Genomic DNA, 25,265 nt, shown 5'->3' on the forward strand with positions numbered 1-25,265 from the left:
ACAGGGAAAGGATGGAAATCAATCCTATCCCAGAAAAGTTGAAGGAAGCATGCCTATGTAAAGGATTTGGATCCACTCTAACTGGATCAGCTCTTAAGTGGCTGCTAAGTCTTCCCCCTTACTCTATTACTTCATTTGCTAATTTAGTTAATTTATTCAATAACCAATTCTCTTGTAGTAGAAAATTTGAAAAATTAACTAGTGATTTGTACAGGATAACTCAAAATAATAATGAATCATTAAGGGATTATATAACTAAATTTAGTAAAGAATCCTTGGACATTCCCAACTTGGATATGGCTACGGCTGTTGAAGCCTTCAAAATGGGACTGCTTAAGGATTCATTATTCTATGATGATCTTGTTATGACACCATGCAGGAATTTAGATGAAGTAAGAACTCGAGCACTCAGGTTTATCCGGCTAGAGGATGACAAAAGGATCCAGGAGAGACAAGTAGGATCCTCAAAACAAGATAAGCAAGGATCCTCCTTCAAAAACAACAAGTTCAAATCCTACCATAGAAACGAGAACAAGAATGTGCATGCTGTCGACCAAGAAGAGGATGATGAAGAATATCCTCCCATCTCAGAATATTGTTTTTCCGTTGATAATCATGAACTAATCCTTGCAATGCAGAATCTAGGTGAAAAGGCTAGGTGGCCCAGGAAGAATGATAAACCATCCGGGACTAAAGACAAGTCCAAATGGTGTGCATACCATGAGGATTTCGGGCACCTAACTGAAGATTGCATAGCCTTAAGAAAAGAAATTGGATACCTGCTAAGCAAGGGGCATCTAAAAGAATTGTTGGGGAGAAAAAAGCAAAGGACCCAGGATCCTGAAAGGATCCCTGAAAAGGCTCCAGCACCTCCGGCAAACGCACAAGTGATTAACTTCATATCCGGAGGATCAGACATTTGTGGTACATCCTTCTCAGCGGCCAAAAGACATGCAAAAGAATCAAAAATGGATAATGGAGAAAGGCCTATTAGAACCTCAAGTGTCTCAGAAGGGAAGATGATAACATTTGATGAGGATGATCGCGTCAATGTTCAGGATCCTCACCATGATAGCTTAGTTATCACTCTCTTTATCTCTAACCATTTTGTCCGCAGGATCCTTATTGACGGAGGGAGCTCAGTGAACATTATCCAGCTTGATGTCTTGAAGAAGATGGGAATCCCAGAATCAGACATCACACCAAGATCCTCCATGCTTGTAGGATTCAGTGGGGAAACGAAGAAAACTCTGGGGGACATCAAACTCCCAATCTACGTGGAAGGATTACATAATTACCAAAAATTTTGTGTTATTGACTGTTTATCTTGTTGCAACGTTATCCTTGGCAGGCCTTGGATACATGACATGAAAGCAGTTCCATCTACCTACCATCAATGTGTGAAGCTCCCTAGCCCATGGGGGATAATCAAGATCGACAGTGATCAGCAAGAGGCTAAGGATTGCTATACCTCATCCATGAAGCCAACCTCGAAGCCAAGGGAGCAATAGCAATTACAGTATCCTCCGAGGAATGTCTTGGAGGCAAGGGAACAAGATGTAGATGAAATCCTCTTGGATCCTAGTGATCCTGAATCAAAAATCTATATCGGATCAGGGATCCTTGGCAAGATGAAAGAAGACATGATATCCTTCCTCAAAAGAAGAAAATCTACCTTTGCATGGAAACATGAAGATATGACAGGTATATCCAAGGATATTATTACTCACAAACTTGGCATTGACAGGTCTATCAAGCCAATCCATCAAAAAAGGAGGAAGTTTGCACCAGAAAGGAATGCCATTATCCAAGAAGAAGTAGAGAGACTACTTCGAGCAGGTATGATCAGAGAGGTAAAGTATCCAAAATGGTTAGCCAATGTGGTTGTTGTCCAAAAGAAAAACGGAAAGTGGAGGGTATGTGTCGATTTCACTGATTTGAATAAGGCATGTCCCAAGGATCCTTTCCCATTACCCCACATTGACTCCATGGTGGATGCAACAGCGGGGCATGAACTGTTAACCTTTATGGATGCATCATCTGGATTCCAACAAATCCAGATGGAACCATCTGACCAAGAGGATACAGCCTTTATGACCCCAACCGGTTTATATTGTTATATCGCCATGCCTTTTGGACTAAGAAATGCAGGTGCAACATATCAAAGGCTGGTAAATATGATGTTCAAAGATCAAATTGGAAAAACTATGGAGGTGTACATAGATGATATGGTGGTCAAGTCAAAGAAAGCTGAGGATCACCTAAGGGACTTGGAAGAAGCATTCGATATCCTTGATAGTTACAACATGAAACTAAATCCTTCGAAATGCCATTTTGGTGTTAAGGCAGGAAAGTTCTTAGGATACATGGTAACCCAGAGGGGCATTGAAGCAAGCCCGGAACAAATCAAAGCATTAATAAATATCAAATCTCCTGCCAATGCCAAGGATGTTCAAAGACTAACAGGCAGGATAGCAGCTTTGAACAGGTTCATATCGAAATCCTCAGAAAAGTGCAAAGAATTCTACGATATCCTAAGGAAGAATAAGAAGTTCGAATGGACTGAGAAGCATGAGAATGCTTTACAAGCCCTAAAAGAGTATATGTCCTCAGCACCAGCATTAGCAAAACCGGAAAAAGGAGATGTGTTATCCTTATATCTGGCGGTATCCTCAACCGCTGTAAGTGCTGTCCTTGTTAAGGATCACGAAGGTACACAATATCCTATCTACTATGTAAGTAAAAGTCTACTTGATGCCGAATCCAGGTACTCACACCTCGAAAAACTCATCCTTGCATTAATCATGGCATCCACTAAGTTAAGGCATTATTTTGAAACCCATACTATTGTTGTTAAAACTAATTTTCCAATTAAGAATGTCCTCAGGAAACCGGATATGTCAGGGAGAATGGCTAAGTGGGCAGTGAAGCTTAGTGCCCATGATATAAGATACGAACCAAGAACAGCCATTAAATCTCAAGCACTAGCTGACTTTGTGGCTGATTTCAGTAGTGATCTACAAAAAGAAGCAGAATTGGAGGTTCAGCAGTTGGATGAGACCAAGGATCCTTGGATCCTGCACACTGACGGATCCTCAAATATCAAAGGCACAGGGCTAGGGATCCTACTAAAATCGCCACAGGGGGACATAATACCCCACTCCATAGCCTGTGAATTCCAAGCAACTAACAATGAGGCTGAATATGAAGCCTTAATTGCTGGCTTACAGATTGCTAAGGATATGGGGGTAAGATATCTCGAAGTATATGTAGATTCATTATTGATCACCAATCACTTTAATGGATCCTATGCTGTTAAAGGTGAAAAACTAACCAAATATTTAGAGATAGTCAAAGAATTGGCACTCTCTTTTGTTTCTTTTAGCTTAACACAGGTACCAAGGGAGGATAACACGGAAGCTGATGCATTGGCCAACCTAGGATCATCCTTGAAGATTCCAGAAGATATAAGTATCCCTATCATCCATATCCTGGCTCCTGCTATTGAAAATCAGGTGGCCATGGAAATAGAAGAGGATACTGCAATGATCCCTAGTGAAGAAGCCCAATCTTATTCAGGATCATGGATCTCACCAATCATGAGATACTTGCAACATGGGGAGATTCCAACGGGAGAAAATCCTAGAGCCTTCAGGATTAAGGTATCTCAATTTGCAATCTTAAATAATGTGCTATATAAACGATCCCTTGCAGGACCATATTTAAGATGTATTGAAGATCCTGAAATTGAAGAAGTGTTGAGAGACTTCCACGAAGGAGATTGTGGAAACCACACTGGGGGCAGGGCATTATTCTCAAGGATCCTTAGAACAGGATACTACTGGCCAACCATGAAAAGGGATGCTATAGAGTATGCTAAGAGGTGTGATCCTTGCCAAAGACATAGCAATATCCTTCACCAACCAGCTGAATTACTACACCCCATACCATCCTCTTGGCCATTCATGAGATGGGGAATGGATATAGTTGGCAAGCTCCCTAAAGCACCTGGTGGAAAAGTATTTATGCTCGCCATGACTGACTATTTTTCCAAGTGGATAGAAGCTGAAGCCTTCGCTCAAGTCAGAGAAAAGGAAGTCATATCCTTCATTAAAAGAAACATTATAACTAGATTTGGCATTCCCTCTGAAATTGTATGTGATAATGGCTCCCAATTCATTGGAAGCAGAACCACTAACTTTTGTGACAGTTGGGGAATCAAGATGATCACATCAACACCAGTTCACCCACAAGCCAATGGTCAAGCAGAATCATCCAACAAGATCATCATCAACAATCTGAAGAAGAAGCTAGGATCCAAGAAAGGGAAATGGGCAGAAGAGTTACCTTATGTGCTATGGGCTGATAGGACAACTCCCAAGAATGCCACCGGTCAGACACCCTTCTCTTTAGTATTCGGGGCAGAAGCAGTGATCCCAACAGAGATGGTGATCCCAACTGCTAGAACAAGTGCTCGTGATCCTGAAGAAAATGCTACAATCCTGGCTCAGGATTTAGATACTATTGAGGAAAACAGGGATCTAGCCAGGATAAGGATGGCAAGCTACCAACAAAAGATGGCTGGTGCCTACAACAAGAATGTCAGGATAAGGAAGTTCCAAGTCGGAGATATGGTGTTGAGAAAAGCATTTCAAAATACTATCAATCCTGCTGACGGGAAGCTAGCACCAAAATGGGAAGGTCCCTACTTGATTGAAGCTGAAGCAGGAAAGGGGGCATACAGGTTGCTAACCATGGAAGGGAACTTGTTACCAAGAGCCTGGAATGCTGTTCACTTAAAGAAATATTTCATGTGAACATGATCCTTCCTGCATGTGATCCTTACATTGAAGTATCCTTGAAGGATCCTGGAGATATCGGTGATCCTTACTCTGGTAATATGCTTATCCTAAAAACTATTGCATTTTCTTACTTTTTGCCTAAGGATAAGGATCACGTATCCTTCATCCTCTACTCACAAACCATTTGAGTTATGATAGTTCAGGTATCTTCAGCAAATCATCAAAGATCTCCAAAAGCACCAAAGATCCTTGGGTACAACCCCAGTTATCCTTGGGATTATCCCCAGTTTCCGCCAGCAGCGCACGATGATCCTGGTATAGTTCACGTCTTTGGGACCAGTACCCACTTTCGGGGCTGACAACCTCATCGTACTGGCTATATTAGGGATCCTACGTATAATGGTGGACGCACCATACATCCGTTCCTAAGGTTTCTAACGTTTTCACGTTAGCTAAGGTTTTGACATTTTCATGTCACTAAGTTTGGATAGTTGCCAGAAAGGGCCATACTCCAGTTTACATACGATCCTTTGGGCTTGTCCCCAGTTATCCTATGGGCTTGTCCCCAGTGATCCTCCGGGATCGTCCCCAGTTATCCTTTGGGCTTGTCCCCAGTGATCCTCTGGGATCATTCTCAGTTATCCTTTGGGCTTGTCCCCAGTTACTAACTTATCTTTTATATTGGCTTAGTCCCAGGTTATGTTCCATTTTCTCAGGTTTTCGAAGTTAAACAATTAAGGATCCTTAATCCTTATTATCCATTAAAGTCTTACCTATGGTTGTTCCGATTAAAGGATAGGATCCTAACGTGGATCCTCAGGTATGATCCTTGACTATTTTTGATTATACTCTTTATCCTAACCAACCCTTATACTTTGACAACCGGACCTATGATCCTTGAACTAAAACGCTTTGAGAATTTTCAATATGAGGATATTTGATCCAGGATCATATCCTAAGTTCATTAAACACTTTGTCAACTCTTGTTATTTTAACAAACATATCAATTGAGAAATAAGAGGATTATTGAAGGATGACAACACAAGATAAGCCAAAAAAGTTAAGTTATATTATTAAACAAAAGGATCATTAACCCTTTCAAAAGATTGTCAAAATTGCCAACCCACATTTCTACCAGCAAAACGTGGCCCGTCCACATGGGTTGGCAAAGGGTGTCCATTGTCTATGCGGTCTTAGCATTTTTGCAGGAAAGTAAAAGCGGCAGGATCACAAAGGCTTCATCCCCCAAACAGAGGATCCCTCCACCTTTAGCAATCCTGCCCATTGTTCAAAGGATCCAGGATCCTTAACCCTAAGAAACTATTGTTCAGAAATTACAAACCATAATTGTTCACAAACACCACTACCACAAAAAACCACTACCAATCCTAAAAAATTGGGCTCCGGCCTAGTCTCGAAATATCCATCATCGCCCAATCATGCAGCCTACACCTTCGCTGCTTCATCACCACCAGCATCTCCACCTTGATCCTTCTCAGCATCACCACCTTCCAGCATGGGGATCTCCTCAGCCTCATCCTCGTCCTCCAGGTCTGCCAGCCTTGCCTTCCAACCTTCAACATCCCACGAGCCTTTGTCAAAGGTAGGATCCTGAGCCTCCTCGGCCATCTGAAGTTGAATCTTATACATAGCAATTGCCGCGGAGACCTTAGCATCTTGGGTGATCTCCTGCTTCTCGTTATCCATATCAATCAACCTCTGAGCAGCCTCAGCCTTCATGACCCGGAGTTCCTTCTCAAGATCTCCTATCTTGAGATCCTTAAGCACGCCCATTTGTTGAAGGTCAGCAATCTGGCTCTCCTGGTCCTCAACATTGCCAAGATAAGTTTCAATCTCAGCAAGTTTCTGCAAACAAGAGAATAAGGACAAGCTCAGACTCAGGTGATCCTCAAGAAAAGCAGGATACACAAACAGGATATGATAGGCGGATAACCTACAGGGGCAGTGATCCTTACCTCATTCACATAGTCAAGGAATTGCTGACGGAGGAGGGGAAATCCTTGTAGATCTTCAGTAGTCTTCCTCTTCTTCCCCTTGCCCCGGATAGACGCCTTGGGAGCTGAGACTGAAGGACTGGCAGCAGGAGCCTTCTTCTTTGAAGACGTGACATTGGCAAGATCACTGATCCCAAATTTGGAGGCTGATTTAACGGACCTGGCAGATTTTCCAGCACCTACACAATCAAAAAAAACAAGATAAGTTGCTTTATTAATCAAACAATCCTACATATAATTTATTTTCTGTAAGGATACTTACTTGACATAGTGGCAGATGCAGAGGATACTTCTTGAGAATCTTGGATGGTGACTTGGAAGCTTCTGACTTCAGGATCAAGCTTTTTAAAAGCTAACACTCTTTCTCTGGCAGCAGGGGTCAACTTTAAGTGAGCAACGGAGATAGCTGCATAAAAAAGACAAAAGAAAAAAGACATCAGTGATCCTCATCATATGAGAACAGGACTGATAGTGATCCTTCGAGGATCCTCTACCCTACCATGAGTGGCCCATTCCTTGGGCAGATCCTTCCCATCCGGGATGGAATCCCTCTTAACAAAGAAAAACCGACGTTTCCAGTTTGTATCATTCTTGGTAACTTTGAAGATAGGGTGATCCTCCCCAGCTTTCCGTTTCAGCAGATACCGATGTGATCCAAACGTAGTAAGATCATAGAGCTCAGCTAGCTCCGCCATCCCCAGGTCAATTCCTTCCTGCTCAATGATCCTCTCGAAGGTATAAAGAACCCTCCAGATCATCGGCATAGCTTGGATGTAAGAGATGCCGGTTAAAGAAAAGAAAGACTGGGTAAAGTCTGGAAAAGGATATGAGTAACCTATAGCAAACGGAGTAGCAGGAAAAGCCACCCAGACATCTGAGACAAAGTCGCTCAAAGCAGTAGGATCAAAGGATTTAAAAACAACATTCGCCGGAAAGCAATGGCGAATCTTGTCTATGTGGACATCAGTAAAGCAGCACCTCTCCGTAGGAGAATCCTTGATAATCCCCTGGCTTTTTAAGGGACTATCCTTCTTGGAATCATTGTGTGGAGAATTCCGGAGCAACATGTTTCGTGACGGAATAGAAACAGAGACGGAGTAGAAAAAACAGAGTAAAGAAAAGAAAGAAGGGAAAGAGAGAAGAAGAGGATACCTGGACAACCTTCGGTGCAGAATATAAGGAGAGTGTATCTTGAATTTAAACACAAACTGATCCTGACCCTATCTCCTATTTATAATGATGATTTGCAGGGATTGTCACATCTGTGACGTAATGATCATAACGGCTAGTCCGAGCATAACGGCTAGTTTCTTGGAGTCGCCCGTTAGAGATAAGATCATAACAAAATATAACTCGTCTATTTACAATTAACTCCTTATATTTTGGGGGCAATTGTTAGGGCTGGATTTTTACTATAAGTGATCCTTATACGTGATCCTAACCAGTGATCCTTGTTTCTTTGGCAGGCAGTGATCCTCAGCCGGACTTCAACATCAGGATCATGGGACGTTATGGTGATCCTTATACTAACGGTCACCTTTGCTTACTACAATATTGTTTTGCAGGAACATCTAGCAGGATATGCTCTAAAGATCATGATCCAGGGACGCGTCTTCACAAATATGGCAAGAGCTAAATCAGAGATAGGCGTTGCACAGGATATGGAAACATGGCTTAATTCATGGGCAGCGATTTAGGCTAGATTATCTTTATTTCTAAAGGGGTAATGAGCTGATATCTAGTCATTTTACCTAAAATAGGTCACCCACACATGTATAAGTACCACTCTTCTTCATTCGGAAGAACACACACACGACATACGACACAACTCTCAAACACTTAGACACTCAGTGATCCTTGTACTCAGCTCATTATCATCCAAAGTTGTAACTACATTTTTATTATATTGAAGTTGGTGATCGGTAGTTGCCATCACCCGAGGTTTTTTATGCCGGAGATCATACATTGATCAAGGGCTTTTTCCTCGTATAAATCATTGTGTCTTTGCACATTTCACATTGAAGTGATCCTTTACTTTCTCTACAAACCAAGCATCATACCCCGTTTACTTAAAGTTTGGTTGCATTATCCTTGTGTGATTTTTGACCAAAACAAAATTCATGGGAAATTTTCTGGGCTAACTCCTTCTTCCTATTTTCTTCCCGAGTGCGTACCAGTCCGTCAGTTAGAGTGTTGGCTAATTCTACCGCATCGTCAATCGTGCGGGGTCTCGCAGCTTTGACAATGTCACGAATCTCGCTAATCAAACCCCAGATATAGCGAGAGATAAGTACCGGTTCCGGCGAAGCCAGAGTAGGTACAATTCTGGCATACTCAAAGAATTTTGAGGTATACCCTCGACAATCTATATCTACCATTCGGTGACTTAAAAACTTATTCGCCATCCGCTCTTTTTCATATTCGGGACAGAATTTTCTTTCTATTAATTGCTTAAATTTTTCCCAACTTATGGCATAGGCCACGTCACTTCCTTTGGCTTGTAACACTGTGTTCCACCATTCTAACGCTTCTTCCTTGAAAAGGTGCGAAGCGTACATAACTTTATCTTCCTCAACACATTTACTTATTCAGATCACTGCCTTGGTTTTCTCTAACCAACGCAGTGCCGCAGTTGCCCCTTCATTGCCTGCGAACTCTACAGGTTTACAGGCAAGGAACTCCTTGTAAGTGCAACCAGACGTTGCAGCTTTCCTTTTCTTAGGGAGCGGAGCTTGTTGTGGTTCCTCATCATGATTAACATGATCATTGCCTCCGTTTACGCTATTACTGAAGTTATCTTCAGAATTACGTTTGCTAGGAATGATTGTTGTGGTTCTATTGGATTTTTAACAGCAGCAATGATTGCTGGAATAGCGTTGGCTATCCTTTGAGCAATTATTGTTGGAATAGTATTGGCTATCCCTCGAGCAACGATATTTTCTATATCCTGCCTAGTCATATATTGATCCCTAGGTTGTTGCTCAGATTGATTAACCTCGTTAACTGGTTCATTATTAGCGTTTTCCATCGGATAACTAATTTTATAGATAAATAATTAGTATACTGGAAGTAATCCAATATCACACTTAATTGCACACAATCACGTATACGAACAAAATTTATAAATTTTCTAAAATTTCATGCTTCTATGTTTTATTATTTATCTTACACGTACTGATTTTACTATCATAAATCCCCTATCATTTGTCAGATGATATTTTAGTAACGGCGTTCCTTCTCATCGTAATTCCAGGAGATCTGTCCCCTAATCTCTTGGATCCTATCCCCAGTATCCATTAGTTCTTCACTAAGGCAAAGTTCAGCCGTATTCTTGTTAAAGGTTCTAGATTGTACTAAGGGAAAAGCTTATAGGGATTGTTTTGTAACTGTATTTTATTAGTCAACCATTCGTCTATTTGTGAATGGATTGAAGGGTTTGGAATAGCTGGTTCTAAGTTTATTGGTAGTTGTGTTTCAAGAGAGCAATTAAAAATATTTTCATTAACAGGCTTAATAGTATTATAGCTTGTCATTATAAAATCTAACTCTTCCTGAGATGGTAACTCCTCAATTTTCCTAGAGCTTTCCCCAATTTCTATTTTCTTAGGCGTGGGTTTTTCGAGAGGTACAGCGTTGAATTCTATGGGTTCCTCTATGTCTATGTCTGGTATATATCTATTGAAATCTCTGGAAACTTCTATTCTTACTGGGTAGAGATTTAAATTCTGAGGGGCATCAAACAAGTCACTCATGCTGTTTAGCAACATACACACAATGACTAAATCAGAATTAATAATAAATTTGATAGAAAATTTTGAAATACTATTTCATACTGTTTAACAATCTAAACAAATGAAATTTAAAACATCCTAGGTTTTATTTATAAATTTATTTATTTACTGAATAAGATAAAGGTGCTAAAGCTTAGGTCAGGAATTGCATTATTTGCTACATTGGCTAGCCTATAAAGATCTGTCCATCCTATACTCAATTAATCAGATAATAAAACATATATTCATAGAATAATAGTTGGAAAGTTTAAATAAATACTTAATAGGCTTAAATCAGTGGCTTGACCAGTGGCTCTGATACCACCTTTTTCTGTCACGGCCCCCGTGCCCGGTTTGACCCGGTCCAGGAGCCGCGGGACAGAAAACCCGTGGTATTCATGTTTACAGCGGAAGTCTTAACAGGATCGTTTTAAATTTGAAAATATGCCCGAGTATTATTTATTTACACTTTGGGATAAACCCCGTAAATATCATAATTTCATTATTTTACAAACATGTTTATTTATTTATTTGAGCCACCACTTCAAGCTTGATAGTGCTCCGTAGCACATGTACTTAATTCAGTAGGTCACCTGAAACATGTTGTAAAAAGGTTTTGTCAACGGGGAAATACTGAGTGAATCATTCATTTTGATAAAATGACACATAGTTATAAATTACAGCATAAGAGCGATTACTATGGCAGTATCTTAATTAATATCTGGCCTTGCCACCCGTGTGACGATGGTCATACCACTATTGGGTCCAGTCACCCAATTAGTGACGTTTTGTCACTGGTAGGTCTTATTAGCCTAACCCCTGTTAGGGCTTACTGCCTAACCGTGAGAAATTAGTAATGTGCACAGTACCCCACTAGCCAGCGGTCAAGATAACCACGACTTAATCCCTGTATTTATAACATTTTGAAAATAATTTGAGGTATTGTAAAACAGTTGATAAAAAGAGAATGACTCACATTGCAGATTTAACGGGCAAGGTATAAGCCTACTGATTAGCCTTGATTAAACCTAATTTGATAATAATGCACACACAATAGGTTAGTAACTTAATACTGCAGTTACGTCAATTCACGAGATTAAACCCTCACAATGATTAACAAGTGCAATACTTAATAATTCAATCGGATTTACAACGAATAACAGAGCATAGTCCGAATTCGAACAGCACTCAGATATTCAAGTCGAAATCACGACGAATAATCAAAGTAGAAGCTCAATTTGAGCAGCACTCGGACAATCGTTGGATAGTTATAATCGATCGGACGTTGAATCGTAATAGCGATCGAGTTATTACCCTGATTGTGGCAGCACTTCGTGATTAGTGTGTGTTTTTGTAGTAAACAGCTAATATCTCAACGTATACTTAGAACTTTTACGTCGAAATAGCACCGGAATTCAAGTCCCAGGCCCCTCTATTTATACCCAAAATTTGCATCTCCCGCGTGTCGTGGAAGAATTCGTGGCACCTCCCGCGTATCGCCTGGGGTGACCAAGTAGGGTAGGGTAGGTTAGTCACCTGCCTTCCTTGCTGAGTCGACAGTTTTGATAAATTCAAATTTTACAGCGAGTTATCTGGATAATCGTCAGCTAGGGTTTTACCCCCCTTGAGTTTTAGGGGCCCTTATCCTGATTCCGATTGTTTCAGAAATTTTAGGGTTTATGCAGAATCACTTGGGTGTCTCAATTAGGGCTTCCTTATTGGATAATTATCATCCTAATTGTTAATTTTAGTGAGAGTTGTTACAGTGCTCGTAGAGGCTCACAGGTGACGTGGCACACGCGCAGGCACGCATGGACCTGAGTGAGTATGGCGCACGCGCGCATGGCATTGAGCCAAGTGGACGCACCGCGCGTGTGGGTGCAGACCTGCGCGCGCACCAGTGTGTCTTGCGCGCGCGCGCGGAAGCTTCCTGCTGCAGTTAATGCCAGTGCAGTTACATTCAGCATTTGAAACTGACGAAGTTAATGGGTTTGACTGAGAATTAAGTGACGAATTAAAGTGCATTAAAGACGTTTAATGCAGTTTAATTCACCCATTTAATTCGTTTTTCAGTTTCTTCAAGACCTGCAACTATAAGTAGGAGCATCCTATTGAAGACAAAATACACCGAAAAACACAAGCTCTCTACAATCTTCTCACTACAGAATTCTTCATCTTCTCTCAAGCAGCAAGGTACACCTTCGGGTTGGAGTCAAGACCGGCAGTGCAACTGCTTGCGGCTGTTGTATCCTGGAAACAAACATTTTCTCCTGGGAGACGCGAAATTTGTTTTAAGGGACCCGTGTCTAACACGATCCTCAGCCAAGAACAGTTTCTTCTGTTCGAGTTTCTGTTATTGTTTTCTCCCTTTTTCAGTTGTAATAGTATTATTCTTTCAGTTGTAATTCTGTTTTGTTCTTGTAATTCAAGTTAAGAAATTATTTTTATTTATTTTACACAAACAGATTCCTACAAACTTATCCTCTCACATAAGGATTCCTTCACACCTTACCTTCCACCAAAGATTTTTGGTTCAACTGTCTTTGTTTACATACCTAAGACGGATCGAACCAAGTTTGACCCATGTGCACGGAAATGTGTTTTTTTTGGTGTATGGGACTAATCAAAAAAGGTATCGGTGTTACCACCCACTAACCCGTCGCATGTATGTTACAATGGACTATGGCTTTGTTGAGTCGGAATATTATTACTCCAACCCACTAACGAATCAGGGGGAAAGTAGCACTACCGCTAATAATCCGCTTAGTTGGTTGTCCATACCCGACATGCCCGACTCACCTGAGGTGGTCCCAACAGAACAAATGCACGGTCCCGCCGAACCAACCTCTGATAACATTGTAGAACCAATTGAGCCAGTTCCATCTACCAATGAATCTCCTGAGGAAGAGACGACAGAGGTAATTAATCATGTCCCTAACAATACCCATGATCAAACTAACGTTGATATGTATCAGTCAGATGACACAACCAGTGACAACATAACACCAACAGAAACATCAGAAGTGGAAAGGGAAGAGCGATATGCGCTTCCACCAAGAACTACAAGAGGAATACCGGCAAAAAGATACTCGCCTGAACATGAACCAAGAAGCTCGAAATATCCAATTGGAAACATGGCTAAGGAAAACTTATCAAAAGATGCATATGCGTTTTCAACAGCCTTGCTTAGAGAAGACATCCCGAGAAATGTGGAAGAAGCCTTGTCTATTAGAGAATGGAAAGATGCAATGGAAGCTGAAATTAATGCCTTAAAAGATAATGAAACTTGGGAAATATGTGATCGACCGAGAGATAAGAAGCCGGTGGGGTGTAAATGGGTATTCACGATCAAACGAAAGTCAGACGGAACAGTAGAAAGGTACAATGCAAGGTTAGTGGCTAAGGGGTATACTGAAACATATGGGGTCGACTACTCAGAAACTTTTTCCCCTGTTGCAAAGATTGATACAATCAGGGTATTGTTCTCTGTTGCCGTTAATCAAGACTGACCCCTTCATCAATTCGATGTAAAAAATGCATTTCTCCATGGCGAACTAAAGGAGGAAGTATACATGGAAGGTCCTCCTGGATTTGTGAAAGAATTCAAAAACAACAAAGTGTGTCGGCTTAAAAGGGCTCTATATGGTTTAAAACAATCACCAAGAGCATGGTTTGGAAGATTCACTGCAACAATGAAGAGATTTGGATACAAGCAAAGTAATTCGGACCATACACAGTTTCTTAAGAAGAGGAGAAATTTGATAACATGTCTCATAATTTATGTTGATGACATGATTCTAACAGGAAGTGATTCAGAAGAAATCGCGGACCTCAAGAACAAACTGTTTGAAGAATTCAAAATGAAGGACCTTGGAGCCCTAAAGTATTTTTAGGGAATTGAGGTCCTAAGATCTGAAAATGCTATTTTCATATCACAAAGAAAATATGTCTTGGATCTTCTAGTTGAAACCGGGTTGATAGATTGCCAGCCAGCCGAAACGCCTATGGTAGTTAACCATGGGCTAAAGATGATAGAAGGAGGAAAACCAGCTAACAAAGGAGCATACCAAAGATTGGTTGGGAAACTGATATACCTTGCTCACACCCGCCCAGATTTGGCATATGTGGTCGGAATTGTGAGTCAATTTATGCACAACCCACAACAAGAACACATGGAAGCGGCTCTTCGAATTGTTAAGTACCTAAAGGGCACCCCAGACCATGGGGTAATCTTTCAGAAAAATGGCAATTTAGAGATACTAGGTTACATAGATTCAGATTGGGCTGGAAATCCAAATGATCGAAGGTCTACCGCAGGCTACTTCACCTTCGTGGGAGGGAACCTTGTTACATGGCGAAGCAAAAAACAAAAGGTCGTTACCTTATCAAGTGCATAGGCTGAGTTTAGAGGTATTGCTAAGGGAATTACTGAAATATTATGGCTAAGAAAGTTAATAGAAGAAATCGGCCTCCCATCTCAAATACCATGTAAGCTCTCGTGTGATAACAAGGCGGCTAAAAGCATATCAGAGAACCCTGTGCAACATGACCGAACAAAACACGTGGAAGTAGATAGACACTTCATAAAGGAGAAATTAGAAGATAAGTTAATTGAGCTGCCGTATACTCGATCTAAAGATCAGCTGGCTGACATTCTAACAAAGGCGGTGAACGGAAGAAGCTTCAAAAGTACACTTGCCAAGTTGGGTATCGGCAATCCCACTACTCAACTTGAGGGGAATGTTAGAATATGTTATTTTTTATTAAAGATTTAGTCAAATATTGAGTAATTATCTCCTTTGATACGTGGAGTAATTACCTACCATAAGTAGAGGTCCCAATGGTGTATGAATCAATTTGTATTTTTTCAGTAAATAATAACAATTACTTTCAGTGATTTCAAAGATCTTGAGTTTTTCATAATGATTACAATGATCAGAAAGTGTGGGTAGAAGAGAAGTGTGTAATGGAGAAGGGAGGAGAGAATGAGAAGTAGAAATGGTGGAAATGACGTTCTATTTATAGGAAGTTGCAGGCGAGGCACGGGTCGTGTCTCGTACACACGGGTTGTGATTAACTTTGTGGGCCCCACCGGATCTTCCAAATCTTATAGAAGCTTTCTTTGTCTTGTACTGCCGAGGCACGGGGCGTGCCTGACTTCTTCCGCCTGATCTTTGTGCGTTGGGGTTCTATAGGTGTCTGTGGCGGATCCATAATTTTTTTCCACGAGGTTCCTTTTGATAGATTATCACTAGATCTCATTATTTTTTTTTTCAAATCATACAAGGTTTCCGCTAACTTTTTTCATTTTTTTTCCAAACCGAGGGGGTTCCCGGGAACCCCCAAAACACCCCTGGATCCGAGACACGGGGTGTGTCTGGACAATTTCTTCTAATAATTCACTGTTTTTCGCCCAATTTTGCTTTCTTTGTTAATCTTGGGTTATTTTTGTCCTAAAATTCAATATAAACCAATTTAAGCCTATTTTGAACATTTCGTTAACAAAACATATTAGAAATAGGTGATAATTTAACTAAAAAACTTGTGCATTTTCGCTTACATCAGCTATATACTTTTAAACAAGTTTTTAGTTGATCAACTTGATTATCAATTAACTTTGATTATCAATTCGTTATATATAATACATAATAATTAATGTAATCATAACATTTTGTAGTCATAGCATTTGATTTTTGCCTTAATCTGCATCATCATTTATGTGGTTAAGTAGTTAGTTATTTGGTTATATGCATGCACATTCAATTAGTTATGCAAGTGATACAAAACCAGTTTTTGATGCTAAAACATGCGGGCAATTGAAATTAGTTATGCACATTCAGATTAGTTATGCAAGGTATACACATATCGGTTGTATTATAAGGTAAAAAGAACTCTCATTCATTTAAACAGATCCGGTAATCCAAAGGCGAAACAAATAGCTATCATCATCATCGACACGTCTCAAATTGGGAACTTCACTACAAGAACTTCTCTAAACCGTAAACGAGATTCTGCAAGATAACAATTGTAACGAAATTAAACTTTGAAAGCAGCTAAATGGTTATTGATGCGGGCCCAAGTGTGGAGGAGCGGGCCATCTTGTATTTGGAGGCCCAAGATCGCGTGACAAAAGGGGCTTCACTAAAATGGCTCTAACTTGGGCTACAGGTGTCCGTTTTGGGCGCGCGACCAGGCGAAACGATCTTGTGAACGAAGCCCATCTTTCTGTAGGTGGTTTGGGTCATCGTTCGGGCCCAAAAACGCTTATTTCTAAGAGTTATTTATATTTTCATGTTTTTAGTGCTTTTCGTGGACTTTTATTTCGTTCTAGCTTTTGGCCCAAGTGTGTTTTGAGGCCCGTTTTCAATTTACGTTATTATTTATATGGATGTAAAGGGAGGAAGATAATCAGTTTTGAAGTTTATGAAAAGTCATTTTTTCTGTCCCAATTCACTTGTGAGTGTTTTGAGTGTCAAACCCCAATTTTCGGTATTCTACGAGAATCAACGAATTTTGGAAGAATCGTTCCTGGTATTCTGTGTGAATCAACAGGTCCGATTTCATATCCCATTTTCTAGTCTACATCAGTTATATACTTTTCTCTTTAACTTACCTTTAGACGTACAACTTTTCTGATCGCTAGAATAAGTCCGGGCATGAGACACTCAACACTCGTGATATCATGTTTGATAGAGTACACCTGCCGTAACCAACAAGCGTACGCATTATATTTCTAGAAAAAAAAAAAAGTAAAGGTGTCAATTTCAACATTTTCTTTATATCTCACGCGTCAAATATGTTTTAATGTATACAACATATTTTTATAGTAATTTTTTAACTTTCTGGAAAAAAAAAGAATGTTAATCCAACTCGGCCCCACCTATCTTTTTGCAATTTTATATTAAAATATTACTCATTTAAACCCGTTACCTGACCCACCCACCCTGTCGACTTTTGAGAAAGCACATGCGTTATAGAAAAATACCTCTCCTGGTCCCGAAAAATGGACCGATGTACTAGACACAAGCCCGGGAAGAACTAAACTATGCACACGAATCCCATCTTCTCCTAGTCGTTGCCCTCTTGCCTGACACCAAAGATGATCTTATGTTACTTGATTTTAAGTCGTTTAACGTTCGATGTTTAACTGATTGTTTGAAGTAAACTTTACTGGAAGATCTGTTTCCAGATCGTCTCTATTGTAAAGCTGCCCGAGGTTCGAGAGGTTGTTGGCGATTTGCACCGAATCTTGCGACGGAAATGCCTGTCCATTGCCAATTATGTCAGTTTCAATCAGCTTGATTAGAGGTGGCAGTTATTAAATTTACTTATAAACTGTTCGATTCGAGGTTATTTTTTTTTTATTTTTTTAATGGGTCAAACATGTTTAATATAATATGTTTCTGATCAATCCAACTTGGTTTGTTATGTATAAACCTCAACTGTTTTGACCCGTTACTTAACCATATTTTTAACTTACTCCTGTGTTAGCTTTAGATTCGACAATCTCGACATTGTTATAGTGAAAAGAAGCCGAAATTGCAGCTTGCTGGAGTAGTATCGATCCTATCGACAACGTTGGTGCAACCAAACAGCCCTGAAACACAAATCCCACACTTTATTTCGGATTGGAAAGTAAATGTGTTTTGACAATTTTAAGGTTGACACGCAACGTCTCACCCGGTGCTCACCATGCTCGCTTTCTCACAGAAGCCGGATAATGCTGCTATCGTTTCAGGCTTAATTCGTGGTACGTAAACCACGCTGTTCATACCAAATGCCGTTGCCTGTTAACCTCAAACCGACAGCAAAACATCACAATAATCCGATTGTGTTCATTTGTTTGTTGTAAGGTTAGAAGTTGAGGATATAACAAACCTGTTTGACATTGTCATAGACTGTAGACGGATCGGTGAAATCGACTACAACTGATGTTGCTTTTGACTGTCAAAAAGTTACAAATTTGGTCACTAATTATAGTTATTACTTATCTGGTTTTTTATTTTTACTCTAAGCGGGCCAATTTTTAAAACGCCAGTTTAAGGAAAAGTTCCAATTCTTAAACGCCTGTTAAAGAGCATGTCCATCGTTTAAACGCCCATTTGAGAGCCCCTTTTTAACTTTTTAAACGCCTGTTTAAGTACAAGTTCCGAATTTTGATCACCCGTTTAAGGGCCTGATCGTCTCATTAACGCTCATTTTTATGACTGCCCATTGAAAAAGGTGTACATTGAGTAAGATCATTGTCTCTATGTGGCTTAAGTTTAGCACAACCCTTACTTCTTTAGAGCATAGTTTGACTTTAAGAGTCAAACCATTCATCATTTACCTTTCAAGTAATCACAAATTACTTTCTTTGGTGTAAAAGTCATAGAGTTATATCTAAACTCGTTAAAAATCATGCAAACTGAAAGATTCCAGAGACAAAATGAACAACACATAAAACTCAATTTTGAATTCAAAAACTACTAAGTTTGACTCTTGTATCACCTGAGATATAGAACCAAGAACCATCGTCAGATCGTTAATTATAGGTATCTCTAGAGCTTCTTCCATCCCACAAACCTTAAACAAACCAAACACTTTGATAAAACCAAACAAAACACTAACACATGTTTATAATGTAACAACCAGCACAAAAATAAAACTAGGGGTGCTAAACCGGTCGGGTTCACGGGTTGGCGGGTCCAACTCGACCTGAACCCGAAAATTTTAGACGAACCTGAACCCAACCCGAACCCGAAGACCTTGTGGTTGACCCGAACACAACCCGTTCAACCCGAATTTTCAATTTTTTTTTTGCAAATTAATATATTAAAATAAAAAATTTACATAAAAAACAAAAATGTATATAATACAATTGCATTTCAATTATAAAACTTTATAACAATATCTCTTTTTAAGTTATAATTATGCATAAAGTATACCCAAATTAATTTATAACATAAAACAAATTGTAAAAAAATAAAATAGAGTTAAACGCCATTTTAGTCCATGTGGTTTGGGTCATTTTGACAGTTTAGTCCAAAGGTTTCATTGTTCGCATGTGGGTCCAAAAAGGTTTCACCGTTGCCATTTTAGTCCACTGGATTAACTTCATCCATTTTTTCTGTTAACGAGAAGGGCAGTTCGGTCATTTTATATGGCGGAATTGCCCTTCTAGTTAACGAGAAGGGCAGTTCGGTCATTTATATGTAATTCTGTTAACTAGAAGGGCGATTCCGCCATATAAAATGACCGAGCTGCCCTTCTCATTAATAGAAAAAATAGTTAAAGTCAACCCAGTGGACTAAATGGCAACGGTGAAACCTTTTTGGACCTACATGCGAAGAACGAAACATTTGGACTAAACTGGCAAAATGGCTCAAACCACATGGACTATGGCATTTAACTCAATAAAATATCATATAAATGGGCTAAGCGGATTAACCCGACCGGGTTGACCCGAACCTGACCCGTTTAGCTAAACGGGTTCGCGGATTCAACCTGAAACTAACCCGAACCAATTAGACTAAACCTAAACCCGCGAACCCCTGTACCTTTCCGATGTCTTGACCGACAAGATGTGAGTCAACAGCTCCAGCAAGTTCCATACCTCTAGATTTTGTAACTGCTAATACAGCCGCCATTCCAATCTCTTTGGCGGCTCCATTGATGACCACCTGACGTCATCAGATAATTCATTAATGGTGGATATATATGTTGTTGAGAATGAGAATTATGGTTAATGTACCTACCTTAATGTTGGTTTGAGGTGGCTGTTGGATTGAACAAGAGATTAAGGGGGTGTATGTTTTTTGGTGAGAGTGAGTCTTGTGGGTTGTGGGATGGATTTGGATTCTGAGGGCAGCCATTGTTGTTGCTTTGCTCCTGGAAGATAAGCTTTTAAAGATGAGGTTTTTATAAGTTTGTTATGTTTTATTGTTGAATGAATATTTGTTCGGAGGTGTTCTTGTTACTTTTTTTGTAATATACATTGTGCGTTAAATAATAGTTAGAGTTACATATTTTATGTGTATTTATTACAAATAAACTTATGTGTTTTCAATTTGAGTAAATTTTAAGGATTGTTCTTTATTTTTATATTAATTTTCAGACGTTGTACTTTATGTTTAAAATTGTTGAGTTTTGTACTTTATCTTTTAAAATTCATCATGTTTTATCCTTTTAAAATCCCATCATGTGCAAATCTGATGTGAGGGTAGATTTGTCATTTACTGCCTCTTTTAGTACCCACCTACAGACTTCCCCCAATATGAACTCTAAACTTATCATTTCCCTCAGTTTCATCCTTTATCAATTTTATGGTTAGTTCAGTGAAAATAAAATAAGAGAATACTAAATTTTTCTCAAATTCCAACTGTTTTCACTCATCATCAGATTTTCCATGTAGGAAACACCCATCATACTAATCATCAGTTGGAATCTGTGCATACTGTCTAAACGAAAAGCTGATCGAGCTCGTTTGTGTCGAATGTGGAGAACAGAGACTCTGTTCTTGTTCTTGCTCTGATTTGGATTCATACAGGAATTCATCATGTACTGTTGATTGCTCGCTTAGTAGTTTTCATCATGTGGTTGGTAGTATCGCGTGTTCGAGTGCAAAAAATTCTGATTTTAACGAATTGAGTTGAGGAAGAATGGATTCAAAGGTGGATCGGTGGATTTTAAAAGTGGGTTTCGGGTAAAAGAAGCGGATTTTAGTTGAATTGATGATGATGAGTTTATTGATTTGAAAATTGATTTATCGAATAGGTTTAGGATGAAATTAAGGGAGATGATAAGTTTAGGGTTTATATTGGGGGGAAGTCTGCACGTGGTAGGTAGTTGGGTATTAAAAGAGGCGATAAATGACAGACCACCCTCACATGACCTGCACATGACCACATTTAACTGAAAAAACAAACTGGGTTATGCCTAACGGACAAAACGTGATGTATTTTAAAAGATAAAGTACAAAACTCATCAATTTTAAACATAAAAGACATCGCCTGAAAATGGGTATAAAAATAAAGGACAATCTTTGAAATTCACTCTTTCAATAATTAGACATGTGTTTTATAAAACAACAAATTGTGCAATTTCATAAAGTCATATGTAATGATTAATGCTCTCTAAGGGGTATTTTCTGTCACATCAATATTAAAACTCTCCTTAAAAATGTGTAATGGTTAACCCCCCCCCCCCCCTTAATGCCCTCATTCCATCATTACCTTCCAATTTTGTTACCCTCACTGAGCATTATATTAGAGATGCTCATTTCCTCTTCATGCCCATATAAAGCGCAGGAGGGTGGTGTTGGAGGCATTATCAAGCCACTTCACAACCTTATAATACCCATTACTCATGGTCTAAAGTGTGAGGGGCAATTAGTTTGGGGTGTTTTATGTGATGCCGATGATGAAAATGTTGTGCAATGCTTCTGTGGTGGCTCCTCATATTGTTATGGAGTGGAATTCATGGGTTATGAAGAAGGTTAATATATTCATGTGGAAGGTGGAACTGGATCGGCTTCCAAATTTAATAGCGTTGAGTAGGAGGCATGCGAACGTGGGCTCGGTGTCATGTAGGTTGTGTGCCAAGAATTATGAAACCAATGTGTAGGTCCCCTATTCCGATTGATCATTACAAGATTGATAATCAATCAAGGGTAGGGATGAGCTCGGTACCAACCTGTACCGAACCGGTACCGGTACCGAAAGAACCGGTACCGAAAATCCCCAAAAGTGGCTACCGGTACTGGTATCGAATATACCCGGTTCGTTTCGGTACCGGTACCGAAAATGTCAAAAGTCAGTACCGAATCAGTACCGAAAATGTACCCGGTTCGATAAATTCGGTACCGGTACCGGTTCGGAACCGGTACCCGGTACTATTTGCTCATCCCTAATCAAGGGTGTGGAATCCCCTTGATCAATCGAATAAACAGAAACAAGAAACTAGATGAAAAACACGAAACACATTTCACAAACTGATCTTCTGTGATTATCAAACCGATTGTTTACAATCACTCAAGATCACAAGAACTCACAGCCTTTCCCTGTGTTTTCTCTAACTCTCTCAAACTCTAGCACTTCTGTCAAACTGTCTAACCTCAACCCTATTGCAACAAGATGCTTATATACCTATACCCATATTTCGAACTAGGCTAGGCCCATAAACATTCTAAACAGAATTCGGGCTAGACACATATGGAATGCCCACAAGGTGTTTGATAGAATGTTTGAATGGATTAGATTGTGTTTTCCGATGTGATAATTGAATGAAGCATGGTTTATTCATTAGTTAACGATTGATTTAAATTGGCATAGTATTCCAAGTGTTTGTGAAATGCTTAAATGATGTCGGGAAAATTGAGATTGGTGATGTATTTGATTGTGTATTTAAAGGCAAGCAGAGATAGATGTCGAAAAGATGGGGGTTGGTGTTACTGCTGAGGCTCAGAGCATCTTTAATGGTTTGTCGAAAATTCATCTATCTCTTTGTCTGATAAATCATAGAGATAGGAGCGACTCTTGTATTACTCTCACTCTCGCCTTCATCCTTCGTCGGGCTGAGCTAATTTGGTTATTTGTTTTTTTCTTTATAGATGGAATGGAACTGTGAAAAAGATAAATCTTTTATAAATAGAACAAGATTACACAGCCTTTAAGCAAGAACACTACTCAAATAAGGTGTAATCACCGATTACAATCAGCAAAAACAGAACAGGTCATTCAACTGAATGATTCTTCACAATAAGACGATCAGCAGCGGCACTGGACACTCTCGAACAGGAGAAAGACGCCAAGACTTTGAGTCGATGTTCTTGAGAGCAAGAGAAAGAAGGCTGCAACTTTTTTATGATCTCCACAGGCTGAGGAACCGCTGAATAAAAAGCCGAGGGAACCCTAAGCTAGCCCAAAACAGCGAACAAAAGCAGCCCAAGAGAAAAAAAAAAGGCCCAACCATTGGAAACATCCCATTCTTTTCGAAAAAAGCCCAAGAGCACCTCAAGAAAAACAGCAACAAAAGGACAAAATATGAGAGAATTGAATTGGAAAGGATAAAGTTATTTATATATTTTAACACCCCCCCTCAATTCAATACTTGAAACAATCAAACATGTTAAGGAGAGAACAAACCTTTTCATGTGGACTTGTAGACAGCCCTTTGGTGAAAATATCGGCAGCTTGATCCTCTGATTTGATACCCATAGTTTGAATAACGCCTTTAGAGATTTTTCCTTAAGAAATAAAGATCTATTTCAAAGTGTTTCGTGCGTTCATGAAATACGGGATTGGCTGCTATAGAGATAACAGCCGAGTTGTCACAAAATAATTGAATATGTAGATTAACGTCAACCTTTAATTCTTTTAACAAGTTTGAAATCCACATAACCTCACATGTCGCAGCACACATTGACCGATATTCTGCTTCAGCAAAAGACCTTGAAACGGTGGACTGCTTTTTACTTTTCCATGAAACGAGATTATTACCTAAAAAACACCGAACCCAGTAATAGACTTCCGAGATCCTAAACATTTAGCCCAATCTGAGTCAGAGAAGGCCTTCATATCCAAAGAGTCCCCCCTTTGAAAGAGGATCCCTTTACCAGGAGCACCTTTTAAGTATCTTAACAGCCGTAAAGCAATTTTAAAATGAGCTTGAGTAGGAGAATGCATAAACTGACTAAGATAATGCACATAGTATGCAATATCTGGTCTAGTGTGTGAAAGATAAATTAATTTTCCAACAAGTTTTTGATAAACAGTTGTGTTGGTTAACAATTGATTATCCTTTTCACACAAATGTGTCAAAACATGATTGGATTCAATGGGGCAACTGACTGGTTTACAACCAGTCATACCAAATTCAGCAAGTAAATCCAAGCAATATTTCCTTTGAGTTAAACATAAACCAGCAGTATTTCTAACAACTTCAAGACCCAAAAAGTATTGCAATTTTCCTAAGTCTTTTATTGAAAATTTTGACTTAAGTAAGAGTTTGATTTCATTAACTTGTTTAGGACAGCTACCAGTTATAATAATATCATCCACGTAGACAAGAAGAATAGTAAAACTAGAGTCTTTTGTCATAGTAAACATGGAATGATCACACTTACTTTGTTCAAAACCAAGATTAAGAAGAACAGAAACGAGTTTTTCGTTCCACATCCTAGGAGCTTGCTTTAAGCCATAAAGGGACTTTTTTAATCTACAAACTTTAGTGCCGACAGATTGGTTATAACCATCAGGCAAACACATATAAACTTCTTCATTGAGCTCACCATAAAGGAATGCATTATTAATGTCAAGTTGGAATAGTTCCCAGTTAAAATGCACAACCATGGACAAAACACATCTAATAGTGACCATTTTTACGACAGGTGAAAAGGTATCAAAGAAGTCAATGCCTTCCTTTTGGCTGAACCCTTTAGCAACAAGTCTAGCCTTATATCTCTCTATTTCACCATTAGATTTATATTTTATCTTATAAACCCATTTACATCCAATTTTTTTCCTATTAGGAGGTAAATCAACAATTTCCCAAGTGTCATTTTTATGTAACGCTTCTAGTTCTAAGTTCATAGCATCAACCCAATTACTATCATTTTTTGCTTCAAAATAGTTTTTAGGTTCACAACTTTTGTTAAGGACAGAAGCAAAACACAGACCTTCAGGGGACAAGTTAGCATA

The 25,265-nt window shown here is 39.4% G+C and overlaps 1 protein-coding gene across 1 annotated transcript; it reads right to left on the reverse strand.

The window, feature by feature from the left end:
* Positions 1–16,377: 16,377 nt before the first annotated feature.
* On the reverse strand, positions 16,378–20,524 carry LOC110898770 (dihydrodipicolinate reductase-like protein CRR1, chloroplastic). Its single transcript, XM_022145605.2, has 10 exons — positions 20,325–20,524; positions 20,127–20,249; positions 19,078–19,152; positions 18,466–18,531; positions 18,279–18,374; positions 18,068–18,184; positions 17,759–17,851; positions 17,573–17,674; positions 17,201–17,287; positions 16,378–16,598 (listed from the first exon to the last, which is right to left on the reverse strand). Exons 1-10 carry the CDS (start codon positions 20,439–20,441, stop codon positions 16,566–16,568), a joined length of 909 nt encoding a protein of 302 aa, XP_022001297.1. The 5' UTR covers positions 20,442–20,524; the 3' UTR covers positions 16,378–16,565.
* Between the last annotated feature and the right edge of the window lie 4,741 nt (positions 20,525–25,265).

Source organism: Helianthus annuus, chromosome 13, assembly GCF_002127325.2.
Source record: "Helianthus annuus cultivar XRQ/B chromosome 13, HanXRQr2.0-SUNRISE, whole genome shotgun sequence".
NCBI classification, from domain to species: domain Eukaryota; kingdom Viridiplantae; phylum Streptophyta; class Magnoliopsida; order Asterales; family Asteraceae; genus Helianthus; species Helianthus annuus.

What these genes read in the sequence shown, in the direction of transcription:
- LOC110898770 (XM_022145605.2), bottom strand. Translation starts at nt 20,441, where the DNA reads ATGGCTGCCCTCAGAATCCAAATCCATCCCACAACCCACAAGACTCAC. An exon ending in TCTGTGAGAAAGCGAGCATG is followed by an intron (nt 18,185 to 18,278) that starts GTGAGCACCGGG and finishes TTTGTGTTTCAG; the next exon opens with GGCTGTTTGGTTGCACCAAC. An exon ending in ATCTGGAAACAGATCTTCCA is followed by an intron (nt 17,675 to 17,758) that starts GTAAAGTTTACT and finishes CTTTGGTGTCAG; the next exon opens with GCAAGAGGGCAACGACTAGG.